Source organism: Athene cunicularia (genome assembly GCF_003259725.1).
Source record: "Athene cunicularia isolate RWA chromosome 1 unlocalized genomic scaffold, athCun1 chr1_part1, whole genome shotgun sequence".
Lineage (NCBI taxonomy): Eukaryota > Metazoa > Chordata > Aves > Strigiformes > Strigidae > Athene > Athene cunicularia.
In genome coordinates this window covers 71,869,700-71,882,636 of record NW_020799091.1, presented here as the reverse complement: position 1 = coordinate 71,882,636, position 12,937 = coordinate 71,869,700, and the positions used below count along the sequence as shown (strand labels likewise).

The window sequence follows — 12,937 nt, the reverse complement described above, 5'->3', positions numbered from 1 at the left end:
AAATCTGCCCCCATCAATGATGAAATATCTTCCTTTTGTTTAATTAAAAATTACTCCTTGGAGGCAAATGAAATCACAGATTTTCAAGGATGGATTAAGAGAAATTTATTTATTGCACAAGTGTCACCACACAGATGGTAACGGCTCTTCAAAATCCAGACAACATGGACAAAGTTGTACCGAAACTGTACAAAACAAGGGCTGGAGCACCTCCCTATGAGGACAGGCTGAGAGAGCTGGGGTTGTTCAGCCTGGAGAAGACTCCAGGGACACCTTATCGCAGCCTCCCAGTACTTAAAGGGGGGTGACAGGAAAGATGGGGAAGAGACTCGTTATCAGGGAGTGTAGGGTTCATAGGACAAGGGGTAATGGCTTTAAACTGAAAGAGGGTAGATTCAGATCAGATATAAGGCAGAAAATCTTCACTGTGAGGGTGGTGAGACACTGGAACAGGTTTCCAAGAAGCTGTGGCTGCCCCCTCCCTGGCAGTGTTCCAGGCCAGGTTGGACGGGGCTTTGAGCAGCCTGGTCTGGTGGAAGGTGTCCCTGCCTGTGGGATGATCTTTAAGGTCCCTTCCAACCCAAACCATTCTGTGATGCTATGAAAATCAAGCCTAGTCTTAGATCTCAAAGATTCTCTCCAAGAAAAATGCAAGGAAAGGGAAGTTATCACTACCCATAGATTATCTCCAGTAATCTCCAAATTTACCAGTGCTTGTAATCAGTATACATCAAACATTTTTCATCTGTATTTTGCATTTTGGATTTGAATTCCTTTTTAAAAAATAAATTGTCTGGGTAGCTGGCAATTGTTAATAGTGTTTGTCACGTACCACGCTTGACCCTTGTTTTACAAAAACTGGTTGATGATCCCCATGGAAGTTAACTTTCAATTTAAGACAAAGTAATACAGGAACAAACAAATTACACAGGACTCAGCAAGATGTGATGTTTGAGGGTTTTTTCCATTTCTGCTGACTTCTTCTCCAAAGTGGAACTTTGCTTGTCAAGCACTGGAGTGATTTGCTCAGAAATTCAAAGGCAGATGTGTCTTAGTGTTTCATCTTACATTCCCATGTCTTCAAATATGCTCTCAGGAAAATGGAAATACCTGTTATATATTTTGCAAAAGTTTTTACTGTTATCTGTAAATAAGAGACTGAACTGCAGAGATCCAGATCCAGAATAAGCAGCACTGACTAGGGAAGTAATGACAAAGGTCAGATAGAAGGAAGAACATTACTTCCTTCTCAAAAATTACTGGGGTTGAGGCAGGTGAAGAAGGGAACAAGAGACATAATCATACATCTCTCTATTCAGATGCATAATGCCCCACGATCCCAAAATAAGGCTAGCATTCTTATATTATTAAATGTAAATATTTAAACCACTGTAAAACATGGGCCCAACTGGATCAGTGCATATTCACCTGTAAATAGTAAGTTCTTGAATTTAAATATCCACATTATTAATAGTGTCATGTATATTTCTATTCCAAATGTAGAGTCCTGAAGCTGTGGAATTAGATCATTACAAAATAATGATCCAGGCACTATCTCTTCCTCCATCTTTTCTGCTCTACTTTTCTGTTCAGAAAAGCATTCCTGTCACTCCACCAGCCAGTCAAGATACAAATCTCTTCCACCAAATTAACGCTGTCCTTCCTTTAAAAGAATTGCCATTATGTGGCCACAATCATGTCTAAAAAGATCTAGAATGCTTATTGGACATGCAATCTGAAATAACTACTCTTACAAAATTCAACAAAGTGTCTCAAACTCACAGCCTCAGGGCCAGATTGATTTCAAAGGTTCTCTGAAAAGCCCTTGAGCAACTTCTGCTGCACTGAAGGTCAAGTGTCCCATGTACAGGGATACATAATCACAAAATGTGTATGACGGTGTACAAGAATTTAACTTACACAAGTCTTTTGTCTGGCTTTAGCAGCTTGTTGGAAAATTCAATGATGATTAACAGAAAGCTCAAGTTAGGAGGCAAGCACCTTCCATCTACTCTAGTAGCTCCTTGAAAAGCAAATTCAATCCCTTCCCTATGGGAAGAAAAAAAAAAAAGAACAGAGTAATAAGGCAGACAACTATCAAAAGCAATGATCATGGACAAACTAATGGTACGTGGCACATACTTGTGTATCATGGCTATAGATTCTCTAGATTTCACTTGGTCCCAGCCAAATGTTAGTGAAAAGCGACGAGCAAGTTCTTTCATATTGGTGAAGGAAGCAGAGGACAAGTCCACACCACTACCGCTATCCTGGCGTTCTGCACATGTCTGAAACAGCTGCAAAAGAAGCCTCGGATAAGCAACCATATGTAATCCTACAGGCAAGCAAAGCACCAGGACAGACACACGCACAACAACCACCAGTTAGTTTACACAGACAGAAGTTGTGTTTTGGAAGTCGTGTTTCAGAAGCACACAACTGGAACAACAACACAGAAATGACACAAAGGACACTTGTGCTTAACAGACACAAATCAACAAATAAAAATAAAAAATTATGTGCATAAACAGAGAACTAATTCCTGAAGATGATGGCTCCACTGACCCCACCTCCTGTGGGGACTTCTGAATCAAGCCCGTGAGGCCTAATTTGCCTGAGAGGCTTTAAGAATATCAGAATGCAGATATAAAGCAGCAAGTTTGGCAGCAGTGTAGTCCAATTTCTGAGAGTAAGACTGAGTCAAAAGCATGTCTCAAGCCCCCCCAGTTATCTATGTTTTGGGGCTTCTTCCTAACAGAACATGAAGGTAGTTTGTTCTCTTCAACCTGTTGACTGTCAAGGTCAAGCAAAGGCCAAAAAGGGCCTGTTGTCTATGTGATACCTAAACACAAAGTCCTGACTATGTCAGCAGAACATATGTAGCCAAATGCAGCTTAGCCTCATCTGAGCTCAGATTTCAAGGGCTAGTTCACAGATCTAAGCCCCTGGCAATGTGTGTGAAATAAGCAAAGCTCATGTATCAGTACCCCCAGGAGGAGTCTGCTCTCTGACTTACAGCACAACTCTAAGCTAGAAGCAGCTCTGGTCATGGGCAGATCTGGCAAAAGCAGCTGCTAAAACAGTTAACTGGCCTCACCAGTTAGCAGCTGCAAGCCCCAGCAACTAAGAGCCTTCAGAAGAGCTATGACCCACTTTCTTCCAGAAAAAAAAGACTAAAAATACTAAGGATTAGAGCTGGCCAGGCACAAACACATTTGTGGTTCCTCAAATTCAACAGGAATTGAGGTAGGATGTAAATTACAGAATACCCTTAACCTTTGTTAAGGTTAGGAGACATCTACTGTGTCCCAAAAAACACTCCATATTCTCACATCAATCCTAACACACTATGCATCTGAAGATTAAAAACAAGAAAAAAAAAAATCCCATGCACAAAATTGCATTTTAAAACAGATATAATGATTTGAAAGGAGTTTTAATTATGACATGCAAAAAGAGCATACACACAGGAAGTACAGACAAGGTAACTTTGTTTCCCTGTCCACTATATTTTTAAATGAGTTTGAATAATTATGGCAAGGTAGGTAAAAACTCCAGTAGGAATACAGCTGTCACAAGAGCCCCTAGCTCCTTGCTTTAATCTTAACCTCACCTGCTGCAGACAGAGAATCAGTGTCTTGGCACTCCGAATTTTGTTATTGTGCCTCGTCTTGCTTAACGTTTCTTTAATTATGTCTCCAAAATAATTGTAGGTCTATTAACAGCAAGAAAACATGAGAATTATCATTCCCCTCTTTAGCACTGGGAGTATACAAAACAACTGACTGTGTTCATGTGATGCAAGAAGTTCATAAAACACTCCTAATACCAAAACATCCAAGCTAAAAGATGAACATTGAACTTTTTATATTATTTCAAATGTAAAGCAATGGCACACTCCTTTAAGAATAACATGAGGATTACAGTTATACTGAAATTGTTAAGTATTTATTACAACAAAATAACAAAGCCTTCGCAGGAGAGAAATAGAGTTTTCTGTATTTAAACAGGCCTTGGGCCCAGTGAAGTAAAGAAAAAGATCCGTATTCAGGTATTTCCAAAGTCTGTTAGTTGCTCAAGGAAACTACCCACTCTGTGCAGTTCTCAGCCCTCCTCAAACCCAATACAGAGTGGCTGAAACTCTGCCAGTTGTCTGAACACTGGGACTCATGAAACCTCTGCCATCTGCATATGGACAAAGTAAGTTGTCTGCTTCAGTGTAATAATCTCTATAGTTAAAACACTCTCCCAGCCATAAAGTGCTTTTCTGAAATGGCCTCTCTGGAGAAGCTGAGAAGCAGGTGTTCAGACAGACACAGACTCTACTCAATTTTCTGTTACTTTCTTTGCAGTGAGGTACCTTTGCAGAGCAAAGAGGAGAGATTTGTCCCACTTTTGCTTGATTTTATAGCCCTTTTGTGATTATACAAGGATTCTGAGCCATAAGACTATTAACCCCACATTTTCCACAAACACTGAGTCACTTTCAAAAACTAAAACGACTGATAGGCAAAGCAACCTTATATAAAACATTACCTTCACATAATACTTATAGATCTCAGCAGCTGCAGTCATCTCTATCACGTTATACACTATTAACTTGCAATATGCTGCAAGAAGACTCCGCCTTCTGTGCATGTCGTCAAGTTTGCAACTTTCATCCTTTCTCTCCTCCTCTTCTGTCAGGTCTAGGGAAACAGAGGCATTGAAGCTTTATTCTACTGTTTTATTCAAGATATCTCAATTTTAATGATTAGCTTTTATCCAAATAGCACAGACTCAGCTGCTAAGTCAACATGCTAAGCAACAGATGCTAGTGCTCATTCCTGTGTATATCAGAAAATGCAGGTTTATTTCCATTTCAAAACTTGCAGCTGATGACAGTAAAAATTAATTTTTTCCACAGTCTCCTACTCTGATCTTCATAGGGCTTTCACATGTCTACAACTCGGAATCTCCTTGTACAACACGGCTCACAGCTACTGAACAGAACCAAACAGAGGGCAGAATAAAAGGCATGAACACACCAAATGGAAGAGGCCAGACAAATTGAAACAACTTTTTTCTTTTTTTTTCTGGAAAAACACATATGCTAGAAAACCCGCACATAACTCACCAGAAACCCTACAAAAGTTGCCATACACAGGCAACAAGAGAAATGTTAAGATGAAACTCTCCAAGTAGTTATCAACAACAGTGAAAGAAAAAAGTCTATTCATATCATTAAAAACAAATTAAGTTTCTGGAACATGGGTTAGTTTCTAGCTGGATAACTTCTGGAAAACAAATACTCTTAAAGTCTTCCAATGCAGCTACAAAGGTGCTTAGAGAGAGCTTCGTGCAGTGGAAGAGCCAAAATACTCTCTTTCCTGCCGTAATCTATCAACTGTCAGAAAGTTTCAGTCTTTGACCTATAATTTTGATGTGGACTGTTTCTGCTTCTAGCATGACTGTGGGCCTGGAAACAAACATAAGGCAAGTAACTGATCAGAAGTATCTGCTAATTAGAGTTAAAACTAAAATGGAGCAGCTACCAGCTATTCACACAGACAAGCACACCCATAGCATGACAAAATCACTCATTCATGAAAGAATCTGCAACGGGATGACAGGAATCCTTTGTTGGGAGGACTGAGACATTGAAAGAATCATATAAAATGGGTCGTAAGCAGACCTTAGGCCACCTAACCCAAAACACAATCAATTTTATCAGTTTCAGATATATAACATCCAACCTGAAACATAACCTGCTTCAAAAACTCCCATGACTAGGACACTACAACCTACATGAGCAATCTTTTCTATTGTATCTCTACCTTTACTAAGAAGGATTCTCTTCTACTATCTCCCTGTTGCAGTTTAGGCCCATCACTTACTGCATTTACACACTGTGACCTCAAGAAGTGTGGTGCCCAAAACTGAACACAAGTCCATCTGAACAGCTTGAAGGCCAAGCTTTCCACAGTAATCTAGAACAATGTTTGGTTTTTCAAAGCACAACAATGAACAATCTATTTTCAAAACATTCCCAAAAGAAACCAGCCTTCACAGTAACAGCTTCAATATGTCATCTGAATGTGTTTGAAAAAGGCACTAGAGCAACAAGTACTTTTTCCCACTAAGTCTGCCCCACACCCCCCAAATTAAAATCTACTAGTCCTTTTCTCTGATGGCTTAGAAATGTTCATGCATTGAGGGAGTCACACTATAACGTTGCAAGGCCTTCCTCTAACATCATCTGTACCACCAAAGTCAGTCTACCAAATACTTTTACATTCTCATCCATCCCTGCATTTTATCAGCCCTTTTCATCCCACAAGTATATTGGCAGCTATTTCCTATGGTTGATCCACAGTGAATAAAGATCAGTGAATAACAGGTCAGCCACTTTTTTGTAAAGAGGTCCAACCAAAAAAATAAAGGAAAAAAAAAACAACAAAAAAGACAACCAGCCCCTTTTCCTGATACATTCAGTGCAGATGACAAATAACAGCAAAAGTGGTAGATTGTTTCTCCAGTGATGATGTCTAACCTTTGCTTTCATCTTCTTCCTCCATGAAAACATGTTCCTGGATAAACAAAAGCAGTTTTTCCTGAAGTGATGTGCTAGGATTATAATCTAGAAGTCCAGTTGCTTCTTTGCTATTATTTGAATCCTGATGACTCAAAATCAGCAACCAGTCACAGAGTATCATGAAGGCCTGTATCAAGCAAACAAAGCCAAAGAAGGATTTAGAGACCATGTTACTTCTCATGCCAGTTCCACCTTGTGTCTCCATCAAACACCACAAGTCACAATCTACTTTCTATCCCATTTCTTCTTTGCAAACTAAAGATTTCTGTTTGTCCCAACATGTGGTAAAATGCCATACCCAAGCCCTTCCAGAACTTGTACCTTAGGATACAGTATACTCAAGTATCATGCATGAACACCGCCTAAAGATTTTCAAACTTCCACTGGAAGGAAGTAGAGGTCCATTATGATAGAATATCTCTCTTTTAATGCATGAATCACTAGACAATTTCTCCGGTTTTAAAAATGTTTTAAGTAATATTCACAGCAAAGCATTAGTAAAGCAATAATAGCAACCAGTACACTGGTCAGTCTAATCAGAAAACACAATGATTATCAACTGGCAAATTGAGTCATTCATAGTTGAAGATAATTTTTTTAAAGAGTTATTTCTCTGCTGAGAGGCAAAAATTTATATGGAAAACAGTAATATGAAAAGAAAGGCAGGCATTTAAAAGGAGGACTGAGCATGAACACCAGTTAAGTGATAGAGAAACACAAACCTTTTCTCTTACGTCTTTTTCCTTATGTTGGAGGAAGCTCATGCAAATCTGACTGAAACGTCTCAGCTCTCTTCTTAGTGCAAAAAGAGTCTCCTAAAAACACATTTAGGAAAAGTGACAGGACAAATATGTTAGTGACTATAATCCAATAGAGAATTACAGAACAAATAACAGTTTCATCTTTCTTCCACTGATGATATTAAGATAACATAGCTGATGACATTATGAAAGAGCTGACATCTCACAGTAGCAACAGTTTACTAGAATGAACAACTTTAAAACCAATGTCTTGTTTTCAGGCACAGTATCTGGGATAGAAAGGTCAATCCATAAGAATATATACTTCACCCCCAACTCTGGTGCAGAAATGTGACAAATACTAGGACATATGCATCTAATGGAAGGTGTCCCTGCCCATGGCAGGGGGATTGGAACTAGATGATCTTTAAGGTCCCTTCCAATGCAGACCATTCTGTAATTCTATGATATGATACTTATGATCTGTCACACTTGCTGAGGCTAGTGGTATTCAGCAAGTCACAAACTCTTTGTTTCTCTACCTGTAGGATGAACAGCTCTAACAGCATGTACTCCCTTATTCACTTCAGCTTATCCTTATAAAGCAGTGATAATGATTTCCGCTTTAGAGATGGAAGTAGAGTCATTAAAAACTCTGGTCTATCCCACCTAATTTTCAATGTGAATTGCCTTCTGGAGTTGCTTTTCTCTCTCCCTCTATTGACTACAGAGGGAACACAGTTTAACTACACTGCTAACTTTGGCACTCAGAGACTTAAACACCTCTGTGTTAAGATGAATCCAGCAAGACTATTTGATTTGCCCACAGCCACATAAAAGACTTTCTGATCCTTCACCAGGTACCAGCTGTTGCACTGCATGGAGCTTTCAGCAGTCAATAGAAGAGAGAATGCCCTTACAACAGAGCTGGATTCATGCTATGCAACTGTATCTGTATAAGAAAGGGGATCCATCCCAGGGCATGCTGAGAAGATGCAGAAGGGAAGGCAAAACATTGCCTTAACACTACTGAAGGAGGGGGGTGGGGGTGGGGAAGGAACAGTCCTAGAGCTGCTATCCAGGAAACATTCTTTTTCACTCTTGAAACTTCTTTCTCTGCCAACATCCAGATTTGGCCCTGCAGAGTAGGCCGTAACATTGTGCTTCCAATCAAAATGTCCTCCCATATGAAAGGCCAAATTAAAAAATGTGCTGCCCCATTATCAGTCAAGCTAACCATGTCTGGACTGAAAGGCAGAACATACTAGAGCAGTGAGAGATGCGGACATCCACACAGGAATGGAATGGGACGGGAATAGATAGTGAATCAGTCACCAAACGGGTAACCTCCCAGCTATCATTTCTCACACAAAACAAATGTCCATGTCAGTGTCCTCTTCTGTACACATGGGAGCATCAGGGGAAGGGGACAGAATGACAGAAGCAGCAGTACTCAGCGTAGTCAGAAATCACTGTAAGAGGAGCTGCACATTCACACATGAACCAAAGCACAAAAGCATTTTCCTCTCTGGTGTCTTAAACTAGACTGTCTTCTGAAATACTTGCCAGAGCTTGGCACTTTATAAAACCAATTAAGAAGGTAAATAGTCAGCTAATGACAGAATTATCACTTTCCCCAATCTTTCTGCCAGAAATATGTAAGTAAAACAATAAAAACAAAACAAAGCAACAGGACTTCTTAAAGTTTTCTCTGAATATTCTTTGTTGCTTAAAAAAAGAAAACAAACTGTTTCACAGTGTAACAAGTTCCTTATCTCCATCAAGCCCCAGAAATTTGATACACATGTTTTGCAGTAAAAATAGAGGTGAACCATTGTTCACTTATTCTCTTGCAAACTAAAAAAGCATAAACACTTTTTTAAAAAAAAGAGGGAAGACAGAGAGAAAATGCCTCAACTCAATTTGGTTTCCTCAAGAAAAAACACAAATTATCTTCTTAGAAAGCTTGGCGGGGGGTTTGGCAATCTGAGAACAGAAAAGCAGCTTAGAACTTCTAGAAACACAATTCTGGGTTTCAAAATTGTGTAGAGTGGCCAACCTTGGGAGGATTTTCCGAAACTGCAGCTAGTTGCCACAGGAGAGAAAAATACGTGCACTGGAGAGCTGGCAGGATCATCTGCAAATAAAAACATGTCCTTTATTTACATGAAAGGCTCAACAGCAAAAAGCTTAGGACTAAATGAAGCATCCAAGCCTGATACTCTGCATGCTGCTTGCATAAGCATTTCTGCACTGTGAAGTATTTAGACCCTCAAAATAAACTTAATAGATTTACATACAAGCAAACATTGCCTCCTGAGAAACTTCATTACTAAGGTGCTGCTTCTGCAAAACTCTGATGTCTTGATGAGTTCAGTGGAAAAATAACCAGGTACTAATAAGGGTGTTCACAGAGGCTAACTTTAGCCTAACTTCTCTGGATTTCTCTGAAGTCTCTGGTGAAAGGCAGACTCCTGACTCCTCCAGAGGGCAATTCAGAGCAGAAGGCAAACCTTGGTGCTCTGATGCTCCATTTAAAGGAGTCCACCTCTACCCACTGGCTGCAGGCTCTCTCTACTCAACTGAATTTCACTCCTTCCCAAATAGCCTCAAGTTCTTTCATGAAAACGGGGGCTGATTAACATTCATTACAGCTAGAGTACTTCACCTTGTAATCATAGGATATACACCTCCATCTTGGCACAGCCAGTGTTGGAGTTGAAGCAACCAACCAAAAGGATGCAGTTGAGACAACAAGTAATTACAAAACATCTTCGCCAAGAGTCAATCTGCAAGCAACAGGTCCAAAGTATTCCAATTTCTGGTTTCATGCAATCAATAAGAGGCTCCTCACAGTCCCAACAATTTCGTATGTACTGAGAGCAAGACTGTGCAATCAACTCATGGCAAAGAATCAATCTAGATGTCAGATGATTATCATAGTTTTGGACAATCTCCAAAATAAATGAATCTATGGCATGAATTTACCAATTCCAAAAACGTTTTATCAAAGACAGCCTCAGTCTCCCAGATTGAGAAACAGAAACAGTATCTTACTTCCTCATAGGACACTGATATATAAGATTATTTAACATTTCCTGATTTTCCTGCTTTCAACAAGAAAAATCTCTTTCAATGTTAAACATTAACAGCTCACCAGAACAGGCAAACTCCCATGTTCTATTTCAAAGACCAGCAACTTTAAAGTCTTTTCATACAGATTCCACCTGGTGAGATCATGGGCACTGCAATTGAAAAAGAAACAATAATGATACACTAAGCAAGAAATAAAAGCTCACCTGACCAAACAGGTTAAATGCATCCTACTTTTGCCTTCATCTGATGTAGAGCACTAACATTAAACAACTAATTATTAATTGTAAGAGGGAGGGAAATAAAATTAAATTTTTCGTGATCTAATGCTGCATGCAACCTTTAGTCCATGGCTTTACACTCTGCATTCCTACCACAAAACTGCAGTGTTGTGAGGAGAGGAAAAAGAAACTTGAGCTCTGTTCCTTTTCCTATAGTCTACCCAGACTAAGTGCCCAAAAAGGTCTGAAGAACAACTTCCCCACCCTACTTTAAAAGGCTGGTTCTAATACTCGAGTGTTTGTACCTTAATGTTAGACTTCTCTTTGCAAACAGAGCAGCCCTAGCACACAGAATAGGTAAAAGACATACTGAGAAGGCGGCCCAATTCCCCCACCCTCTACTATCTTGAATGATAATTTACTCAGTGAGCAATCCCTGGAGATCCACACTTTTGAGAAATCCATCTTTTAACAAAAGAAGTTCAAATAAACTAAACAAAACAAAACAGATTACATCTGCTGGGAAAAGAGACTGCATTCACTATACTCTCTTCAGACTGACTACCTGTGTTGACAGTAAAGCAATGCAAAAGCATCCAGCTAGGTGGGAAGCACCACAGAGAGAATCTCTGTGTTCACTCTGACATCCCAACTCTGTAGCACACACTTCTCAGCCACATTAGAGCTGATGCTCCAACCTCAGTAACAAGTCCAAAAAGAATTCCCTATCCATAAGTACAGTTCTGCTGAGAAGAAACTAAACCTTGCAGCACCTCTCACATGGGATCATTTTCATTCTCTTATGAAAAATCTCATTGAACCCAACGAACAAGAGCAATTCTCACTTTGCACCTGTTAGGTCAACACTTAGGTATATGGGAAAGTAAATTGTGTAAATAAACATCTCACTTATGAAAAGCTGCTACTCTTCTCAAAGCAGAATACATCTGGGAAATTTCTCCTGCATCCGTACAAAATCCTTCTTCCTAAATTATGAAAGTTTGGAAAAGAGAAAGGAATTAGCCAGCATGGGGCAAGGCAAATGCTATGTTCTCTTCCCAACCAACCCAGAAGCTTGAATTACTCTCCTCCAGCCTTTCCCAGTCCCTTCACCTTTAACCATGCTACTCATGTCTTCCTCTATAGTAAAAAGAAAACATGTTGACTGCACAGAAATTTTGTATAAGGAAATGTCCCTGTCATTAATAAACCCATGGCAGCCTCCCTAGACTACAGTATTGCTAACACAGAGTGAAAACTAGCAATTAGGGTAACACAGAAGTGCTAACCCTCAGACTCACAGTCCCTCACACAGTTGTTAAAGATCTCTGGAAAGCTAACTGTTCACATGGTGCTGACTCTCCTTGCTTCCAGCTGCCAGATCACATTCAAAGATAGCTAAAAATATATTAAATACTTTCCCATAGATGCAATTGCTGTAGTTTCCACGAGTATACTACGTGGTTATGGGAGATGGTATATACAACCAGGAATTAGAAGGGAGGGGTTCCAGGAGAAAATCTCTTTATTTAGATATGGATCACATTATGAAGGAGTTGAAGAATCCCTGGTCTAGTACTTATCTTGTTTCTCGTAAGTACACATTCTCCCACATTGACATACATATCTATTTAAGACCAACAAAATAAATCCAATCTGAGGTTAGGGGATTTTTTGGCTTGACACATTTTACAATATCCCAGCGTCCAATAAAAACCTGCCAGTGTTAACTCTCATACCATGGCATGACACCTGTTCATGATGGCACAGTTGATCAGATCAGCTGCGGGCTTCTGTTGTTCAGTTCAGCCAGCAATCTATTCATATCACCACCAGCTGTTTCTGCTTTTTAGAACTAATGAAAAACTTTGAGGGAGACTCTGTGGTTATCCTTCAAGAAGAAAGTCATCATTGCAAAGACCCCAAAGCTTTGAGGAGACTCTGCAGTCCTTCTTCAAGGAAAAAGTCATCATTTCAATGACCCCAAAGCTATACAAACTGCATTACAGACTGGTCCATTGGTTTTATCTTCTCCTAGTACTTTCTCTACAAAGTGGCAGCACAAAGGACATCTTGTGTGCAGTCAAATATGTAGAAGTATAGAACTATACCCTTCTGGGAACAATCTCATCACCTATAGGTCCCCAGCACCAATTAGCTGATCTTGCACATAGTATCTTTGGCACAGTAATGGAGCAACTATGGAGCTTAGCTCCAAAATATTCAGAAGACATAAAATGCCCTCTCACTGGTGTGGACTACGTCATTATTATTTTCACCACTCTATTCCTGCCAAAGTACATCTGCTT

General features: G+C 39.7%; 1 protein-coding gene across 7 annotated transcripts in view; it reads right to left on the bottom strand.

The window, feature by feature from the left end:
• The window catches only part of LOC113476617 (cohesin subunit SA-2-like), a 63,417-nt gene that overhangs the window by 7,224 nt on the left and 43,256 nt on the right, over positions 1-12,937 (bottom strand). For 6 of the 7 annotated variants that reach the window (XM_026842455.1, XM_026842439.1, XM_026842422.1 and 3 more), the window contains 9 exons: positions 11,538-11,614; positions 10,472-10,559; positions 9,374-9,451; positions 7,297-7,389; positions 6,533-6,701; positions 4,537-4,688; positions 3,614-3,715; positions 2,143-2,297; positions 1,921-2,049 (listed from right to left, as the gene is read on the bottom strand). In XM_026842455.1, coding sequence (XP_026698256.1) covers positions 1,921-2,049; positions 2,143-2,297; positions 3,614-3,715; positions 4,537-4,688; positions 6,533-6,701; positions 7,297-7,389; positions 9,374-9,451; positions 10,472-10,559; positions 11,538-11,614 — 1,043 coding nt within the window. The remainder of the gene's footprint in view (positions 1-1,920; positions 2,050-2,142; positions 2,298-3,613; positions 3,716-4,536; positions 4,689-6,532; positions 6,702-7,296; positions 7,390-9,373; positions 9,452-10,471; positions 10,560-11,537; positions 11,615-12,937) is intronic. The other variant, XM_026842465.1, reaches the window with a different exon arrangement.